The sequence below is a fragment of the Gasterosteus aculeatus genome, chromosome 6 (genome assembly GCF_964276395.1).
Source record: "Gasterosteus aculeatus chromosome 6, fGasAcu3.hap1.1, whole genome shotgun sequence".
Taxonomy (NCBI): domain Eukaryota; kingdom Metazoa; phylum Chordata; class Actinopteri; order Perciformes; family Gasterosteidae; genus Gasterosteus; species Gasterosteus aculeatus.
The window spans coordinates 6,487,373-6,507,222 of record NC_135693.1 but is presented as its reverse complement, the minus strand read 5'-3'; the positions used below and the strand labels follow the sequence as shown (position 1 = coordinate 6,507,222).

Below are 19,850 nucleotides of genomic sequence, written 5' to 3'. Positions count from 1 at the left end.
GGCTACTTCCAGACGAAGGCTGCAGAGCAGGTGTCTGGTCGTATGTGCGTGGGACAGTGTGTGTGTGTGTGTGTGCGCGCGCGTGTGTGTGTGTGTGTGATCAGGGATGTGAGGTTGCTGCGTTTCTACTTTAACTCCTCCAACAAACAAATGGGACTGATCTGGCCCGTGTTTGGGGGCTCAAGTGGGACACCTGGTGGCTGCACAAGAAACAGCAGCGATCTTTCGAATGAGATACTTAAAATGATGCTTAAATGTTAACATATCAATGAAGATATGTAGTATTTGTATAGTAACGTCAACTTTGTGAAAGTTTAGTCACATTGTTAAAGTTCAGACACTCACATCGGGTGATACTTATTTTCCCAGTAAACAATCTTTTACGCTGAAAACAGTGATCATAGAAGATGTCGGAGCATTTTTATAGGTGATGGGGTTTTTCCACAGTGGGATCATTACATTCATTGAGTACTGTGACTTCATCCAGCACTGATTGGATTGAAGATTATATAGTCAATGATGAAATCAACACTGCCTCCACTGGCCACAAAAAAACACGATTAAGTTTTTACATTTGAAAATAGCACGTCACATGAAGATATATTGAGGCTCGTGGGGAAGATGATATCTTCAGAGGTCAGGGCGAGCTGCGGAGACGGTCCTTAAAGAGGCAGAGTTGGACCTTCGTGTTAAATGCCCCCACCCCACCCCCACTGTTAAAGAGAAACATTGCTACATCCTAACATCTTGGATGTCAGGATGTAGCCTAAAATAACATCCCCACAGCACAGCGTTGCCGAGGAACCATCTTCAATGATTTACATTAAGAATATCTTTTGGGGGCTTATCATGAGTGATACAAACTTGGATTAATTCCTGCACATTTTGTACTAAAACTACCACAAACTCCATGGCAGAAGCCCACATATTCCAAAATGTAAATGTAAAATAAGTGTAATAGTCACATATTCTGGCGGGTTGCTATGGGGGAATCTGTGGTTTCAGCTTGAAACCACTGCAGTGGTTTACTTTTCATCAGATTGTTTCTGCAAGGTCAGACTCTCGACTGTAAACTGTCCAGGCAAAAAGAAACGACCACTAGTAGCTCAAACTTGGCTCGTCCATTGCTGCGCAGAGAGCATTGGAAATAATTGACTTTAAAAGTCACTCCGGTTAATTACTAGTGGATGTTTTATTGTAAACAATATAAATACGGGTAATTTCATCTGGTCTTTATAAAACATACAGTGACTCAAAAAGTGGTTGCCCCACGCGAGTCTGTGCATTTCTATGTGCACGCTGGTGCTTTTTGTCTCCCTTTGAAGGGTTGCTTCGTTATCTTTCATCCCTTTTTGTTGTAGTGAATAATGTGGACCACAAGTTTTGAAATTGGTCCAGCAGTGAGGAAAAGCGCTGCAGAGGACAGCTACAAAAAGGGCTGCAATGTGAGCCGCTGGGGGCAACTCCTCACCTTCAAAGGCGTCCTAAAAGTTCTGCTTTTTGCCTCTGACACACTCCCATTGTTATAACATGTTTCTGACAAATTTATGGAAAAGGCCATACAGAGAAATGTGCTTTATTTTTTGCCTTCTGTTCGTTGTTGTGTCATTTACAACTTGATTTGACTGAACGAGTTATAGAGCAAGAAAGAGCAGCTTAATGTTATCCAAGAAGATTTAGCTGATTTCAATGTGGCTGTAATGCAAGATTTCAGAATTAGACTTCTTGTGCAAAAAAAGTAATTTATGCTTTCAGACACAATAATAAGGAGGAAACATGGAGGGCAAGTTGCATCAGCTGATCACATTACAGCCCGTTTCAGCCTTTTCACACATGCAACCATTTTTGTGTCCTGCTTAGACACAAATTTATGAAAAAAATGGTACAGAAAACAACTCTCAACGTGACGGGCCCCTATGCATGCATGTGCTTTGGCATGTACTATCGGTAGCGTTGCCTGGGCGTGTAGTTGTCTAGTATCCGGGGGCTGAAGTGGGTCACGTAGTGCAGGGCAGGATCCGAGTAGTTGAAGGGCGGAGGGTTGTGCTGCTGCTCGACGTGGTTCGGATACAATGTCTTGGGGAGGCTGAAAACAACAACAACAACAACAACCCATGAGCCAATCAGAATGCAGCAGTGAACGAGAAATCCCCACATTCAACCCTCTGAACATACTGTTCGCTGGTAAAAATGTAGAGTGGCGTCGCCATTTCCTTTCACACAATTACTGCCCTTAGCCTGCACCATGCAGATGAGTATGTAAAACTGCCCCTGGTGGGGATTTATCTTCATCAATGCCGGGAGTTACATGAATGCACATTATGTACCTTTTGCATTAAATCCCTGACTCGGATTAGTGCTGTCTGCAAGTCTCTGTTCAGCAGACATCGTTTAAGGCCATTTCTGGAAATGTTGGACAGCAGTTGTTGTGGAGTGACTCATGAATATTCATGCTAGCTCTAGCCAAGATATTCAGTGTTTAAAGATCTGGAGGCTAGAGCTGATTAATAACAGGAAACACACGTCCCCGATGTTTTTGGATTGTATATTGTTACGGCAGCTCTTTGTGCAAATATTTACAGTATATATTTCGTCTGACGTTGAGGCACACGAGTAGAAAATACACAATTCTTGCAGATTACAGCATTCACACCTTCATGTAGTTAATTGATTACAGATGAAGCTTGGGTTGTTTGTTACATCTATACACAATAAATAAACAAAATTCTATGGTGGCCTTGTTGACAATAACCATTAAAGTCATCAGCAGAAATCACGTAACTGTTGGGTTCCCATGGTATGTGTTTATTTTTCTCATCCACCACCGACCCCTTGCACCTCTAGAGGACTTCTCACTCTCAAATACTACGTCCTGTGCTCTGAACGTCTACTAATGAGACAGATGGCTTTGCAATGGAGATTCATTTCATACAGATCCCGAAAGGTGCCTTGTGCGTTGGTGTCTTGACACTGACACTGACAGCCATCAGCCATCGGCTCAGCGCAGGTCCTTAACGCCCCGGGAGTGAGACCAGGCTGCTTTCTCTAAGATACTTCAACATCAAATAGTGGTTCTTGAACTCAAGTTAGTTTAGTTTAAATCAAGGTTGCGGTCCAGCGATAAATATACAGCATCCTGATGTTATGGTAATATATATACAATGCTATAAAGCATGTAAAAACCTATATTACACCCACACTTTCATACTAGTGGGGCATTGGGACATTGGGAATGCTAAATCAACCCATGCCTGTTCTATCAAATCTGAGTATTATTATATCATACCAAATAATCCAACAATATAATCCCACAACGCTTGTGTCCATCCAGCCATTATATCCATAGGGTCTAATTTAGTGTTAGTAGAAAAAGCAGGCCAGTCATCAGGGGGATTATGCATCTCTATGGCCCACAAACACTTGGCCCAGATGCCATACATCTGTACACATGCTGGGGCCAAGGACACACGCACATTATGATGCACTGCTGTGGACATTCACACGCAGGCACACATGCATCTGGATATGAGATCTACTTCATTCGATGTGGCACATAATGTACTTCATTTGACGTGGTACATTCAGCTTTGTAGCAAAATCTGATATTTTTCTGTGTGCACGTGAGGGTGCAGTTAAATGACACCAATCTCTCTTTGGCACAGACTTTTCAATGTGCGATTTGGCTAAAACTGTAATAGAAAATGCTCCAAATGGTTAACACGACACGTTTTATAATGATTTATTGCCAAAAACTAGATACCATTTTCATACATTTATGTTAATTACGAATCAGTGTAGCTTAGTTTAGTATAAATGCTCCAATCAGCTACCTTGGCACTGATCAAAAGTAACAAACCCTGCCTCTCTGCACCTCTATAGCTCACAGGCTAACGTGTAATACCTTTCCCCTGTTTGCATCATTTATGCTAAGCTAAGCTAAGGTAACCAGCTTTTAACAATAAGGCAAACGCATTATGGTACACAAAAGGATTTTCTTCAAATATGACACAAATGTCGACTTGGACTCTGATGAAATGATGAGAATTTGGTGGACAAAGGTCGAAAGTCAATGTGGCCTCACAAAACCCATTTAATCCAAGAATGAACAATGCTAATTGTGACCATTTCTAGCACATGACAAATGGTCAAATGATTAATGAGATTGTGGACAGACACGGATGTCCACTGCAACTTTACTCGTTGGCAGAGTCATACAAGCTTGAGCCACTTATTATATAAACAACACCTCTAATCTGTGGATGAGTTACCCTCCTCATTACTTTGGTTTACTGTTTATCATCTGCAAACATTCTTTGGTGTTACCCGAGTGCAGTTTCATAACGGACCAAAGCTGTTAGTAGGAAGTGTTTTCTTTTAATATAGTAAGCGAGTGGGCAGTCCGTCCCCAAACTGAGAACTTAAATACAAGAAGGCAGTGCATGGAGTACTGTACCTTGTAACAATGAGTATACAACCATGTGTGTGGTCTGTTCATCATCTTCAACAGTACATTTTCGTAACCCGAGATGAACCCGGTCTCGCCCCACCAAAAGGACCTTAAACAGCTATTTTCTTTACAGATTGAATGCACCGCAATGGGCCTTGTTTGGAAGGAATGTGGGTATATTGCGGGGCTATGGGAAGGCAGCAATTCTCATTACACACCAGGAAACCTAGTTGAATGGATAACCTTAGCGTTTTGTATTGCCATGGCCAGTGGACCTGTACGCTAATGTGGGCATTATGAAAGAAACTCTAGTGGGTGAAGAATGGACTGCTACACGATATTTCCAAAATAAGACCAAATAACTCAAATTAAACAGCAGACAAGCTACAGACGAACAGAAAGCTTGTGTTGGAGCAAAACGATGCCTTCTAGCAACAAAGGTTATGGTTTCAAAGAGGGAAATATGTGATTCTGCTGGACTGGCTGGAGTCTAACATTCTCTAAACGTGGCTTATTAACATTGTCAATGTGAGTTCTATTACAAAAACCGTAATGTGCCCGTGGGTTCACTCACTCTTTACGCTTCTTGCACCAGCAGAAGCAAGCCAGTAGTGCGAGGAGCAGCAGTAGAAGCAGAGGGATGCCGATGCCCAGCACCAGGGCCAGAACAAGGTCCAGTTCTGCATCCTTCGCCTTGTCTCTGTCTGCGAAGGGACAAGACAAACACAGTCACACAATTCTCTAGATTCCAAATGACCCACAAAACGGCCACCTTATTGAAAGACACAAGAGGCCTTTGTTTCCTATGCGATGGATGTACAGTGAGGTAACGCCGAGACCTTCACCTAGTATGCAGGACTGGGTTTCATCCACGTCGGTTGTGCCGTTGCAGACACACCTGTAGCCTCCGTAAGTGTTGCTGCACAGCGCAGGAGGGACGCAGTCCGCCTCCTTGGCCTCACACTCATCCAGATCTGTAGCCGTGGACAGCCACGTGGGCGAGAGAAGCAGTCTTACCAACGCGCATTTGAATACTTTCCACCACATCACTGTGCCAAACTGAACGTTGGCAGTGTCTCACATTATTCAGTCAATATGCTGAAGTTGAGTTAGGAAAAGAATTGGTAGTTTACCGTCAACTTCTACGGTACTCATTGAGTAGAGGCTACTGACTCTGGCCATGTAGTCTCTGATGTACCAGTGGGGTGTGTCGCTGGACACGTTGATGCGATACTCTGTCACATCCGGCCGGGAGCCCTGCACGCCATCCCTCTGGCTGGCGTTGTAGAATTTGTTCTGGAAGCCCATTGACAGAAGGTCCACCAGCCGCTGGAGTCCATCAGGTGTGCTCTTCGCCCAGCCCACAGAGACGTTGAACACGTTACACCCTGCGGAGGCAGAACGGCACTGAGTGGTGACCCCTCGTTACCATATGAGGTAAAGTAGAGCTTGTGAAGCCAGGGGAGGTCTTACCTGGAGGATTGGCCGAGTCACCTGCAGAGAAACACATCATTCACAGCTGCATTAAATACATGGAGGATCCCACTGAACATACGTGTGCATTATGTTTGACATAGTCATACATTCAGGGATTCACCATCAAGTTTATTTATGTACCTCGTAAAAAGAGGAGTGATCTTAAATCTAAAGGGTGTTGTAAACATCTGTCACACACTGAAAAACTAAATATTTTTGTCTGTGCCATTTGGAACCTCCTAGAACCTGTGAGAGCTGATATGTATGATAGCAAAAGTGTGTGAGTGCACATACCACACCCGTCCGTGTCCTTGCTCCTCCGGTATCTGCAGAGGCAGGCGACGGAGCCGGGCCCGTTCCTGCACTCAAACTTGGCATTGCCGCAGGTTGTGAGCTCTGCACACTCGTCTATATCTGCAATGAGGAGAGGACCATTAAAACGCTGTGAACGAACCGTGCCGTCATTCACACTGAAGTCGTGGGTGCTCAGCACCTGTGCAGTTATGTCCGTCGCCAGTGAAGCCCGTTTTACACGTGCAGGTGAAGTTTTGCCTCGTGCTGAGGCAGACGGCGTCTTTGTGGCAGGGGAAGGGGAAAGGAGGGCTGCACATGTCTGAGGGAAGAATGAGATTAATTTCATCGCGAGGTGGTGGAATTTTTGGCTGTAAACTTGATAAACGGGACAGCAAAAAGCGTTACGGACCGTGCTCAAAGCACTTGTATCCCTCTTTTCCCGCCGGGAAGGTGTTGTCGGGACACCCCTCACAGGTGAACTGGCCGGGCTCGGGGTCCCGCCGGCACCGCACCCCTCGGAAACACGGCTGGCCTCGACACACGTCTGCGACTTGGCCACAGAACTTGCCACTGAATCCCTTGGGGCACAAGCAGGCCACCACCTGTGAGGGACGAACAATGAACAGCACTGCTGATTCCCCTCAGGAGATGAATAAAGGGAAAATGGTTGCAGCGAATTAAAAAAAAAACGCACCTGGAAAGTTCCCTTCTGGTGGTTTTCGGTGACGCTGTCGTACTGGCAGGAGCCTCCGTTGAGGCAGTTGCAGACGCGCAGGATGGGGGTGAACAGGGAGCTGGAGAGCTGGTCACTGACCATGATGGTCAGCTGGACAGGCTGCGTGGTCAAGGGCGTCCACGTCAACAAGCCGTTGACTAGGACGGAGAGGGTCTAATCTCAATTCGGTGTTCCTTCAGAAGATTCTACGTATCAAAGACATGCATGAAGGGTGGACAAGCGCCTCACCGCTGCCTATGGAGGTCCGTGCAGGCCGGGGGAAGAGAAGTGAGTAGGTGATGGGGTCTTTATTGGGGTCCTGGGCGACAATCTGGATGTTGACGGTCGAGTTGACCCTGCAGAGAATCACTTTGGGCTCTGTCACTATGGGAGGCATGTTACCTAGCGGACCCCAACAAATCAGTCAGTGGTGAAAACACGAGAGAGAGAAAAAACGTTCTGAAAACAAAATAACCAACTCACCATAGATCAGAGCTAGGTTTTTATACTGCTTCTTGGCCTCCAGAGTCTGCAGACCCAGCTCGGAGCTGCCCGTGGCTACAGTGTCGTGGATGCACTGTGTGCTGCCTTCACAAGTCCTCCTCAGACCCTCTAAGTCAGCAGGACTGACGCTGGCCAGCAAGAGCTCAAAGGAGGCCGACTCCAGTGGAACCAGTGGAGGAGGGGAGAACAACAGGCTCTCTGGGAGGGGAACTGCCCCTAGAAACACACACAAAAAACAATTTAGACCAGGGGTGTCAAACATGCGGCCAGCAGGGGGCCCAGCTTTGCACGGCTGGATGACTTTGCCATTGTGAAAATTACAGAAAGACAATAAATTGCATTTCTATAAAAGTAGATGCTATTCCTGATCAGTCCACTGGGGGTCGCCAGGTGAGTGGCGTGGATGATCCCTAAATATTAACTCTTGCGGTCAATGTTCATCATGTCAATGAAACCCAAACGTTGAAGTCTTTTGATCCATTGTCTTAAAAAGCTGACCGAAAGAGAGAAGACTCCAGCTAACTAACGGACTGAAGTCCACTCACAGGACTGGCCGAAGGTGTGCAGTTCCTCCTCTGAGGGGGAGTTGGGGTCCGCCGAGCGGAGGGGCCTCCCGTCGGACATGAGGAAATCGTCGGAGGGCATTGAGCTCCAGAGACCCATCAGGCCCACCGTGCGGTTGTAGAATGTCTGCGGAACCTCCACCATGGCCGCCATCTGTTTGTGTCCGGCGACCCGCCACGCCACCACGTGGAGTCCACCGGCGTACACCGCCACGCAGCGATTCACCGACGTGCAGCGCACCGCAAAGTCCTTTTCCCCCACGTGCACGACGCCTGAAAGGAGACAACGTCACATGCTTTGTCTGCATGTCTTGGATCTGAAATACCTGCCTTTGTGTGTTTTATCTGTGCAGCATGCAGTCACACAGAAAGTGAATATGTTTTTTAAAGCTGTATGTCGGAAGCATGCGGCGATGGTTACCAACTGTGACTGGGACCTCAACGCCGTCCACAAAGACCTGCAGTCCATCTCTGTTCTCCACACATCTCCATTCAATCTGAAAATAAAAGAGAAGGACTTACACATGTGATCACATATTTGTTTTTATAGTTTAACTATTTAGCACGCTTTAAAAACTGAATGGACATCTGCATGCCATCCCATTGGTTACTCATTAAAAAGAGTGGAATGAATAGTTCGACAAATGTGGATCAATTATTTGATTTCATTTAATTGAACTTAAAACACATGTATATGGTTTGTAAGTAATTCACGTATCTGTGTTTCCTACTGAAATTCCTTTAGTTCAGGGGGGTCTTCTGATCGGACAACACAAACCTTTCCGAAGTGTATTTAATCTCCCCAAGGAGCTCTGTCAGATCTTCCTGCTCCTCTCAGGGAGAAGGGATGATCTGTCCCTTTTCAGCTGAATTGAGTCATTTGACTTCTGTCTGCACTTATGGCTTGTGTTGATGATTTCTGTATTCTTTATGATTTTTCTTAGTAATACATACTTATCCCAAGCAAGTTTCAGACACTCTTGATTTCTCACAAGGGCTTAATCCACAAAATACACACACACACACACAGATCCACTCTCTCCCCTCTAAAGACACACAAACGACCTGACCTTGCCAATGCCCTGGTAGAAGGCGGCCATGCGCACCACCGCTGGGACCTCAGCGATCCCCTTTGTGTCTGTTTGCAGTTTGTCGGTCTGTCCTTGCAGGGTGAAGATATTATAGCCGGCGCCGGAGGAGAGGCGCAGTATGACAAACACTCCCAGCGCCTTGAAGGTGTACTCGGTGCCGTCGAAGGTGATGATATGGAGGCTTCCGTACACCATCGCTGCAAGGGAAGCGTGTATGAATTCATCCGGATTCAGCCTCTTTGATTGACACCAGCATACCCACAGTTTACACTGACTACTGTGCAGTCTGTGAGCTTCTGATGGTTTCAACTCGCTGGGTGTTTACTCAAAAGAATTTCTCACCGACACCCTGCGTCCCCTTTCCCTGAGTGTAGCCGTGAGGACTGTCCCAGCCGTAACCCTGGCAACGGTCTAGTGGTCTCTTGTTGAGGTAAAAGTGGCACAGAGGGGACTCCATACAACACCACTGGAATGGCAGGAGATCTTCATCTGGGGAGAGATTTGATTAAATATTTACACTAGAAGTCACGGATGTGTCTTACTCAACCATGAGCAAGGCACTAACTTTTTCTTCTGGTGTTTGAAAAATACTTATAATAAGTATATAATATAATATAATTAATATGAGAATTAATGAGTTCCATGCATCGATTACAAATACAATAAAGTTTACAGTACAAAGCTCTATTAGAAACAGTTCATTTGTATAACATTTTTCCATGTGGGAACTGTCAAGAAATGATATTACCGATATGTTTCTGCATGCTGTTTCTGGAGAAGTAGCGCTCACTGTAGCCGGCCAGCAGGGGACCATCAGGCTCGTACACGCACCTCTTCCCTGACCCGCGCCTGTTAGAAAGGATGGACTGAAAGACGTCCCCCCCCGCGCCTCCCCACCGCTGTGCCCGCAGCTCCTTCACCCTGGAACCCGGATCCGTAGTGTCCTGCAGGAAGGACAGGTCCTCCTGAGCCTGGGTGCGGGTGCAGGGACACGAGGAAAGCTCCATTGTCCACTCAGCGGGGTCCGGTTCCTTGGTCGCCCACGCTTGGCAACTGACGCGCGGGTCCACGTCCGACCCGGACCGTCCCTTCAAGTCGTACACCAGCTGACCCGGCTTCCCCGTGACCCCTTTCAGATCCTGGGGCCTGTATCTGCCCCCGGGCCCAAAAAGGTTTCCCGGGGGGACCGTGGGCTCCTTGTAGGAGGACTTCCCATCAGTGTAGCCAATGAGAGCGTCATGGTGCAGCCTCCGGCCCGGACCCCAGAGCATCTCCCCGTATCGCAGCAGGGCAAAGGAGCGCACTCCGTCCGTGGTCAGGATACACTGGAAAGTGTTGGTCTGAAAATGACGGTGATCAAATTCGGTGAAAGTCCACATGAGCTCTATTTAAAGACATTGTTATATTATTTCCTTCTCAAATTAAAATAATTATTGAAGAGCCTATTAGGAGTCATAATTGGGTGTAATTAATCCTTGATATATTAACAATACATCAAATACAAAGCAAAAAAAACGGACATTGCAAGAGAACATACGGCAGGTGCCTGCAGATCTCACGACATCCAAGAGGTGCCCCAAGGTGGTGCCAGAGTTAAAGCACCACTGCTCCATCATAAATTCTGCTTTATCTGAGCTGATGGGTGAAAGGTTTCATATCGCAAAGAAACCATAAACACTCCCTGTCCAGTATTATGATCTTTTTATATTCTGCGTTTCAACCCTTCTTACATGTTTTATCCTGAAGAGAATGGAAATAGGAGTTATTCCATGCATGATGAATAGTAAGCTTCTTTGTTCTCTCATCCTCAATATGTACCAGGATTGCACGAATGAAATAGTTAGAGATAAAACTGCAGTCAGAAAAACAAACCAGCGTGAAAAGCATTGCTGCTTGGCATTGCATTGATGACCATATTTGCATCTAAATTTGGCTCGGCGTAAAAATAAAAGAGAAAGAAAGAAAGATTTGAACCTCTGAGTGGTCAATCTCCTGGAAGGCGACAGGTATCACTTGGTCCCAGGTGATCTTGAGGATCCAGGCAGGGGTGAAGGCAGGATTATTTCTCCCCTCCTCAAACTTTGACACCTCGTTCGCCGTACGGTTGAAAACTATCTGGGAGTAGATGTTCGCCATATCCAGTTTATGGTATTCCTGAAAGTAGTAGTAGTAGTAAAAAGATCTTAAGGAGTATCAATGTAACGCATGTGTTACAAAATAAAAACCTATAAAATGATAAGATATGATAAACCGGTTTTCAAACAAAGACAAAGCACTTTGTAGGATTTGTTTATCTGCATTGTTACAACTGAACAAAATAACTTAAGCAAACTCTGGTCAGACCGTGACCCCAGACAACATCCAACCTGATAGAGTAGCCGTCCGTTCCCACGAGTGAGGTCAGCATCATCCCAAAATGCCGCCAACAGAGACACATTCATGTTTTCAGGGAAACCGGTCGCCGAAGGGGCCGGGAGCAAGTACTGCTCATTCTCAGTGACAGATTGAAACTGGACAAGGCCGTTGTCAGAAAACTGAGAAAGGGAAACGCAGACATGATATCAGATAGATAGAAATTAATCATTAGTATTAAAGCAACATGTTTTTTTTTCATTTCATTTTGTCCTGATTTCATCATGAGAGCTGTGGGAATTTTTGCTTCACTATTTCACTGCTGGAAACCCTTGTGCACATTGTGTGAGCCCCACGGGATCACAGGTTCTATGGGTGATGTTATGCTGCTATCATTGCATTGTAAAAAGTGAAGGTTATACAGGCTATGTCTTTATATTTCCACCAGGTTAGGGGGCTGTAGCTCCCCCATTTATTCCTGAATCCTCCTCTGGAGATGTTTGGAAAGGCTGTAATTTATTGTACACCACTCTACACTGCAGACTTATGGTCAAACTACAAACAAAAAAAAACCTGACCCCTCCATTTGAAATGGTCTGGAACTGCTAGAAACTCACATATACTCTCTCGTACAATCTTCCCATGAAGGGGAAACCCATTGGTGGAGTAATGTACGGGGAATTTCCATCTTCAGCGTCCATTTTTAATCCTTTATCACCAACCTCCGCTCCAAACGGGTACAGGCCACTCTCTATTGGGGAGGAACAGACAGATATTATATTATATATATTAATATATATATATATTATATATATTAATTATATTGTCATCAACCAAACTGAATGAGGTCACTTCAAAATCTGAAATATTACACAATAAGACATTTTTCTTTATGTTTGATCTGTACTAATCAGGCTCATGTAAGGCCATTGCCTGGGTAGCAATGACCTCAAACCACCTGAGAAGTGATTTGAGAAAGCTTTTAGATTTTTTCACCATAACTGGAGACATTATGGATATACTTGTAGGCAGGCACTGTAAATTGTTTAAAAGTAAACATGGCTTGTGAGGCGGCAGAGAAACTTTGACGGAAACCTTGACATCCATTCTTAAATGTAGTTAGATAACGTTGGTTGCCTTTCATTTTGATTTGGACGTTTTCACTTAACAACAGGAATGTGGCAACATTGTGACAGTCAAAGAAATGAACAGATAAATTTAAAAAATACGATTAACGTGTAAGTGTTACCAACCCATCATCGTTCGGCAAACCGTGCTGTCTTTTGGACAGGAACACTTGTAAGACCCTGGCAGGTTGGTACAGATTGTTTGCCCAGGACATGCCTGGCTTGACATGCACTCATCCATGTCCACACATCCTCTTTTTCCTCTACAATTTTCTTCGGTAGCATTCCAACCCTGACCGCAAGAGCATTTGAAGCCTCCTGCATGGTTAATGCAGGTCGCCGCAGGGTGGCACAGCGCATTAGCCTGTTCGCACTCTACAAAGTCTACACACAGTGGCCCGATACTCACAAAGCCAGGCTGACACACACATACAAATGACCCTGGGGTGTTGAGGCAGCGAGCGAGGGGGTGGCACGGTTTGGTCAGGGCGACGCACTCATCCACGTCTTTGCACGAGGAGCCATTTCCAGCGAAGCCTAAAGAGCAGTGGCATGAAAAGGAGCCAGGCGTGTTCCAGCAACGCGCCGATCGGTGGCACGGTGAACTCTCACATTCGTCGGTGTCGACACATGCCCCTTTCTCCTCTCGATGCCCCAACGGGCAAGAGCAGTTGTACGTTCCCGGGATGTTGGTACACACCTGATCAAAACGGCAGGTGGTGTTGTTCTTGCATTCGTTAATATCCTCGCAGCGGGCGCCGATGGTTTTGTACCCAGGTGAACACAGGCAGAAGAAGGAACCTGCTGTGTTGCTGCATAATGAGTGCTCGGGGCAAGGGGGGCCATCGGCGGAGTTACACTCATCCACATCCTGACAGTCCGCACCATTCAGAACAAACCCTTGATTACAGGGGCAACGGTAAGACCCAGGCAAATTGACACATGTTGAATGATTCCGACACACCGAGGAGTTGAGAGAATCTGAGCATTCATCCACATCCACGCACTCCGTCCCATTACTCCAGAATCCTTTGACGCATTCACAGTAATACGAGCCGATAGCATTCATACAAGTGCCATTGGTGCAAAGATCCACTAGCTGCGTGTCATTGCATTCATCGATGTCCACACACAAAGCATCCAAGCGCGAATATCCATCCTTGCAACGACATACGTGGCTTCCGTTGGTGTTGATGCACGTGCTATGCTTAGGGCATCTAGAGTTGTCTTGGCACTCATCAATATCCTCGCAGTGAGTGTTGTTGCCTTCGTAGCCTTCCCAGCACTCGCAGACAAAAGATCCAATTGTGTTTAGGCAGTAAGAGAACTTAGGGCACCGTACGAAGCCAAGAGAGCACTCATCTACATCCAGGCACACTGAGCCATTGCCAGAGAAACCTGGATTACAGGCACATTTGTAGCTCCCCTCCATGTTAGCACAAGTGCTGTTGTCAGGACAGGTGAAGTTCCTTGTCACACATTCATCCACGTCCTGACAATGTGTCCCATTGTCCTGAAACCCTTTCCAACAATCACAGATGTAGGAGCCAAACGTGTTGTGGCAGTAGGAGAAGGCGGGGCAGACTTCCTCATGCGATTCCTCACATTCGTCCACGTCCAAGCATTTGCTGCCATTTCCATTAAAACCATCTTTACACTTGCAGTAGAAGGACCCCTGGTGTTGGCGGCACTTGGCGAATGGGTCGCAGATGCTATTGGCATTTAGGCAGGTGTCTTTGGTCACGCATGTGCCCTTGTCATACACCAAGCCCAAGATACACCAACATGTGTAGGAACCAGGGGTATTGTTGCATGTCATGTTCCCGCTACAAGTATTAGCCTCCCGACATTCGTCCACATCCACACACACAAAGCCATCACCCTGGTATCCATCTTGGCACTGGCAAATGTAGGACCCATTTGTGTTGCTGCATAAAGCCCGGGTGCTGCAGTTGTGAGGCAGGGTGGAGTTCTGATCACATTCATTTACGTCTTGGCAGTCAAAGCCACTGCCTGTTGTGCCAGGTGGGCAGGCACAGTAGAAAGATCCCGGCGTGTTGTGACAGCTGGCAACTGGATGGCATCCTCCATTTTGGACTTGGCACTCATCAAAGTCTATAATTTATCCAAAAATGGGACAGTGTCAAAGAAACAAGTCCAAATGGTGCGAGGGGGGAGTCCACTTATGGGGCAAAATAAACAACTGGTGCATTGGTTATTGAATAATAAATGATTGATCCTCACCAGAGCAGTTCTTCCCGTCGCCTGTGAAGCCGCTGAGACAGAAGCAGGAATAGTTCCCAATTGTGTTGACACACCGTGCAAACTTACTGCACTTCTGCTGCCCTGTCTCACACTCGTTCACATCTGGAAAAGGGTGGTAGGGAGAAACAGAGGGGTGGCGTTTAGCGGCATCCCTTCAGAGGACAATGCTTTATCAGAGTAAAGGAGGTTTGTATGTTTTTGAAGCCAGGTTTTATACATCAACTTTTATTTGGTAGAACAAACTGGACAATATGTCAAAATTCAAGAAAGTCATTATTCTGATGCTTTCATGTCTAATTGAGACAACAAATTGACAATTTGTCATTATTATCATTAGTAAATGTAAGCTCAATCTCCCATTTCATTGAAGTTGCAATACCATACCAAAACTTGCCTTCATAATATTTGAAAAAAAATATTTTAAACCACATCTTATTTTCCCAACAAACTCTATAAATCTTTAACTCCATGGTTTTCTTTTTGATTGATTGGTCTAGAAAAGTGAAATTAATTATAGACAAGAGGATGGCTTATATAGAAAAGATGTGGTATTTTGTACACCTAGTTTAGCTTCTGAAATACCCTTTTAAGTTTGAACTTGGAACCTCTTTTGGTACAGCTAATCCTAGGCAAAGAACCACACCGCATTGTCTTTGTTATTTTACGTAATATGCCCTTGTTATGATTGACTCAATTACTAAACTTATGAGAGATGTGGACAGCAGTTTGGAGTTATGGAACCAAGCTAACACATTTATCTGAAACAACAATATAACAATCTTACCACGACACAATGATCCATTGAGACTGTAGCCTTTTTTGCAGACGCAGGAAAACGATCCCGGGATATTCAAACACTCGGTTTCATTTTGAGGACAAAGGTTTTCCTTCTGACACTCGTCTATGTCAGAGCACGCCAGCCCGTCGCCCACGTGACCCAGGTCACACACACACTGGTAACCGGCAGGTGACTGGTGACACAGGCCGTGACTGTGACAGGGAGGGTTGCACAACGGACTGGGTGGCATGCAGGTGCCATTGAAGGCCACTGTGCCATTCAAACATGAACAAACATAAGCACCGGGGGAGTTGATACACTTTGAGTAGGCCGGGCAAATGGTATCGGAGAGGGCGCACTCGTCCACATCCTGACAGGAGAAGCCATCACCTTTGAAACCCCGCTGACAGGAGCAGAAGAAGCTCCCTATGAAGTTGGTGCAGAGCGCTCGTGGGTGGCATGTGCCTTCGATAGAACACTCATTTACATCTTCACACCGGGTGCCATTTGCTGAAAAACCTCGCTTACAGGTGCAAGTGTGGGACCCAATAGTGTTGAGGCACGTGGCGTTGACATGGCACGGGTTGTCTGTACACTCGTCCTTATCAACACAGTCCATGTTGCTGGCTGGGCGGTAGTAGCCGACCCGGCAGGGGCACTCGAATGTCCCGTCGACGTTCTTGCACTCTTCATTCACTCGGCACGGGTTGATCCGCTCCACACACTCATTTACATCCTGACAAAGAGTCTGGTTTACCAAAATGAAGCCCGACTGGCACTGGCATGAGAAGGAGCCCCGGTTGTTGACACACAAAGCTTTGTTTCTGCAACCTCCATTATCCACTAGACACTCGTTCACATCTGTACACTGTATCACCCCATCTCCAGAGTAACCCACCTGACAGGTGCAGTTGTAGGAGCCGGGGAGGTTGATGCAAAAGCCGTTAGAGTGGCACTGTTTTGCAAGCGTGCACTCATCCACATCCCTGCAGGTGAAGCCATCTCCCGTGTACCCTGCTATGCACTGACAAGAGAAGGAGCCAGGCGAGTTTATGCAGTTTGCAAATGGGCTGCAGCGGCCCTCAGAGCATTCATCCTGGTCAAAGCAAATGGAGTTGTTGAAGACGAAGCCGCTGCCACAGTCGCAGTAATACGACCCGGGAGTGTTGACGCAGCTAGTGGTTGAAGGGCAGATGTTGGGATTTGCACACTCATTGATGTCTTCACACAGTCGACCGTCTCCTATAAAACCACCAAAACAGGAGCACTCGTAGCTCCCGATTCTGTTGATACAAGCAGCAGAGGGATCGCATTGATTGTTTCCGTTGCATTCATTCACGTCCGCGCACGTCAGTCCGTTTCCGTCAAAGCCACTGTTGCAGGTACACCGGTACGACCCTACGGTGTTGATGCAGAGTGCGTAGAGACTGCACACGTTCCTCGCACACTCGTCGACGTCCACGCACCTCTGCCCGTTGGTTTCGTAGCCGCTGCTGCACGTGCAGCGGAAGGCGCCGGGAAGGTTTATACAGCTTGTGTAGCCAAGTGTGGAGGAACACACAGGAGGAGCCTGTGAACATTCATCTACATCAAGACACAGGTAGTTCCCGTTGCCCTTGTAGCCAGCATTACAGGTACACATGTAGGACCCGGGGTTGTTGGTGCAGGTGGCGTTCCAGTGGCAGATCCTTTGGTTGGTGCATTCGTTAACATCATTACATTCGAAGCCGTTGCCCGTGAAGCCGGCGTTACACATGCACTGTCGGCTACCCTCAGTGTTTGTGCAGAGGGCATTGGGATTGCAACCCCCGTTGTCGTTTTGGCACTCGTTGATGTCCTGGCAGCTGAAGCCGTCTCCCACATATCCACTTGGGCACGCACAGTCGTAGCTCCCCAGGCTGTTGCTGCAGCGGGCCCGCGGGTGACATCTTTGCAGGCCAACCAGGCATTCGTCGATGTCGTTGCACAGCAGGCCGTCGCCCTGGTAGCCCATGCGGCACGTGCAGTTGAAGTTGTTTCTGACTGCCAGACAGTCGGCCTGAGGGTGGCACCTGCTGCCCGCCGCCGCACATTCCTTCGGGTCGACAACTGAAAAGGACGAAGAGGGAGAGAAAGTAGCCTATGAAACGCTGAATGTGATTATGTGAAAACTGAATTATGTGAAATGGAACTATATTTGTATCTCTCTTGATGTCTATTGTCACACTGTCTACTGTCGCACACCAACCGCCAAGACAAATTCCTTGTCTGTTTGACATATTTTGGTAATAAATGTTTCCTGATTCCTGATTCCTAAAGAATGCAAAGATGGTGTCCGTAAAAAATTAGATACCTGCACAGCTGTATTCCAGTACTGCGAGTAGACTCATCAGCAACAGGGGTTGAATCCTGTATGGGCAAAGAGAAGACTCGTGACAATGTTTGATATGTTTCCGAAAAATAGTGGCCATATACTGGATGGTTTTTCTTTTTTTAATCTTACTAAATACAAGAGATATGGGAAAAGAAGAGAGAGAGAAAGAGACGCTCACTGTTACCTCAACCTCAATGCAAAGTGCGTGTTTCTGCACAGCCTCATCCCACTGAACGATGGGGTCTGTGGTCACGGTTGTTTTACACGGATAAACGTAACATCTTATTCTGACTCACCAACCAGTGTGTCATTCTGCTCTGACTTGCTATTTATTCTAGAAGAAGTTAGATGATGTAAGACATATTCATTAAATTGTTAGTACAAAGTTTACGGTTACGGAATGGCGGTTTCGTCATTCCTGATGTACCTGTTACCAGCCATATCAATCATCAAGTTTAAACAAAAAATAATTTTTAACCTGGGCTTATTCAATGTTTCGATTTATTTTTGTAAATGTGTGCAAATTACCAAATATATAATACATAGTGCTTTATTGGCATCGTTAAACATTACTTAAAATTATTTTTTTCTGCAACGTACTTGACAGACCAGTCAAACAATATATATATATTTTAAAGGCAACGGCACAAAGGGGTAATTGAGCTGAATTACAGGAATAATGACAGCAGGCCCCGTTGGTTGTGGTTGGGTTACCATCTAAATGTCAATATTTGCCGGAGGCCTAGAAGGGCTATAGAAGCCTCAGTGGAAGCCTCTGAATGAAGATCCCTAATGTGATGGCAACTACAATAGAGACGGTTATAACGACTTTCATAATGTCCATCAACAACTGCAACACTTGTAGCCTTCAAAACTTACGGCTTTAAGGTGCAACGGGATCACTGACGCTACAAGCTAGGACACTCCCTAATCTGAAATCATCTACTCTCTACCTAGTGTAAATAAATACAGTTATTTATAATCAAATAAATTTACATCTTGCCAAGAGTTGAATTATAAAATACGAGTCTTTGCTGAAATCACTACACCATAAAAAACAGAGAAGACGCGTATGTTAATCAGTGGGGTTTAAAAATGCTCGGTGCATTTAGTTTGGACAGACGGCTGACGTTTTTCTACAGTTTATGCTTAACTAAGCTAATAATCTGTGACTGAAGTTTCTTCAGGATACAAATATTGCAGTTGCATTTACAAATGAACACGTCAATCCATCATTGAACAGAACAAATACAAATCATTTCTACATAACTGAGCAACTGTTCACGACAATAAAAAGCGAATTGATGACAATAATTGTGGTTAACAATGAACAACCGGTTAACAGTAAGACACAGGTTTCATAAGGTTTTTCCAACAAAAAATATAGCAATGAATATACCAAAATTATTTGCTTCCGAATGTGCTCTTTCTGCTTTAATCATGTCAAACATGTGCTATGAAAATAAAAATGTATAATGGGTCACATGAGTTTACTGATCTGATCTACTGTAAGTAGAAACTATTAAAACAAGTCTCAAACAACAAAGATTAGCACTCACCACATATTTCCCCGTCTCCTGGTGGGCTTTGACTCTTTCTCGGGGCACAAATTGGGATCACTCTCCTTTACGCCGTTCCCCACAGCATCTACCCCCCCGCTCTCGCCAAGTGGCCTCTTGCGCCTCCTTCTCCTCCACCTCTGTGCTGATTCCTCCGCCCCTGGGACACTTGACAATGGCCCCCGCCGCACCATAACATGCACGGCCCTGACATCGTAAACCTCTGGGAAGGGGAACACCTATATTCCCCTGATTATGTGTCAGCCCTCCAACAATAGGTGGACCAGTCCCCTGTGGCACTTGGTTTTGTTCTGCTCGCTGTAAGA

At 45.9% G+C, this 19,850-nt stretch overlaps 1 protein-coding gene across 1 annotated transcript; it reads right to left on the bottom strand.

Annotated features, from left to right (window-relative positions):
- Window positions 1-1,560: 1,560 nt before the first annotated feature.
- Window positions 1,561-19,850, bottom strand: LOC120821046 (uncharacterized). Its single transcript, XM_040179405.2, has 24 exons — window positions 19,525-19,850; window positions 17,945-18,000; window positions 15,619-17,700; window positions 14,814-14,936; window positions 12,696-14,684; window positions 12,060-12,193; window positions 11,457-11,624; window positions 11,065-11,244; window positions 9,839-10,430; window positions 9,433-9,579; window positions 9,070-9,287; window positions 8,421-8,496; window positions 7,982-8,272; window positions 7,416-7,652; window positions 7,182-7,334; window positions 6,912-7,090; window positions 6,627-6,819; window positions 6,417-6,536; window positions 6,218-6,337; window positions 5,921-5,941; window positions 5,581-5,835; window positions 5,293-5,421; window positions 5,022-5,151; window positions 1,561-2,086 (listed from the first exon to the last, which is right to left on the bottom strand). Exons 1-24 carry the CDS (start codon window positions 19,716-19,718, stop codon window positions 1,942-1,944), a joined length of 7,932 nt encoding a protein of 2,643 aa, XP_040035339.2. The 5' UTR covers window positions 19,719-19,850; the 3' UTR covers window positions 1,561-1,941.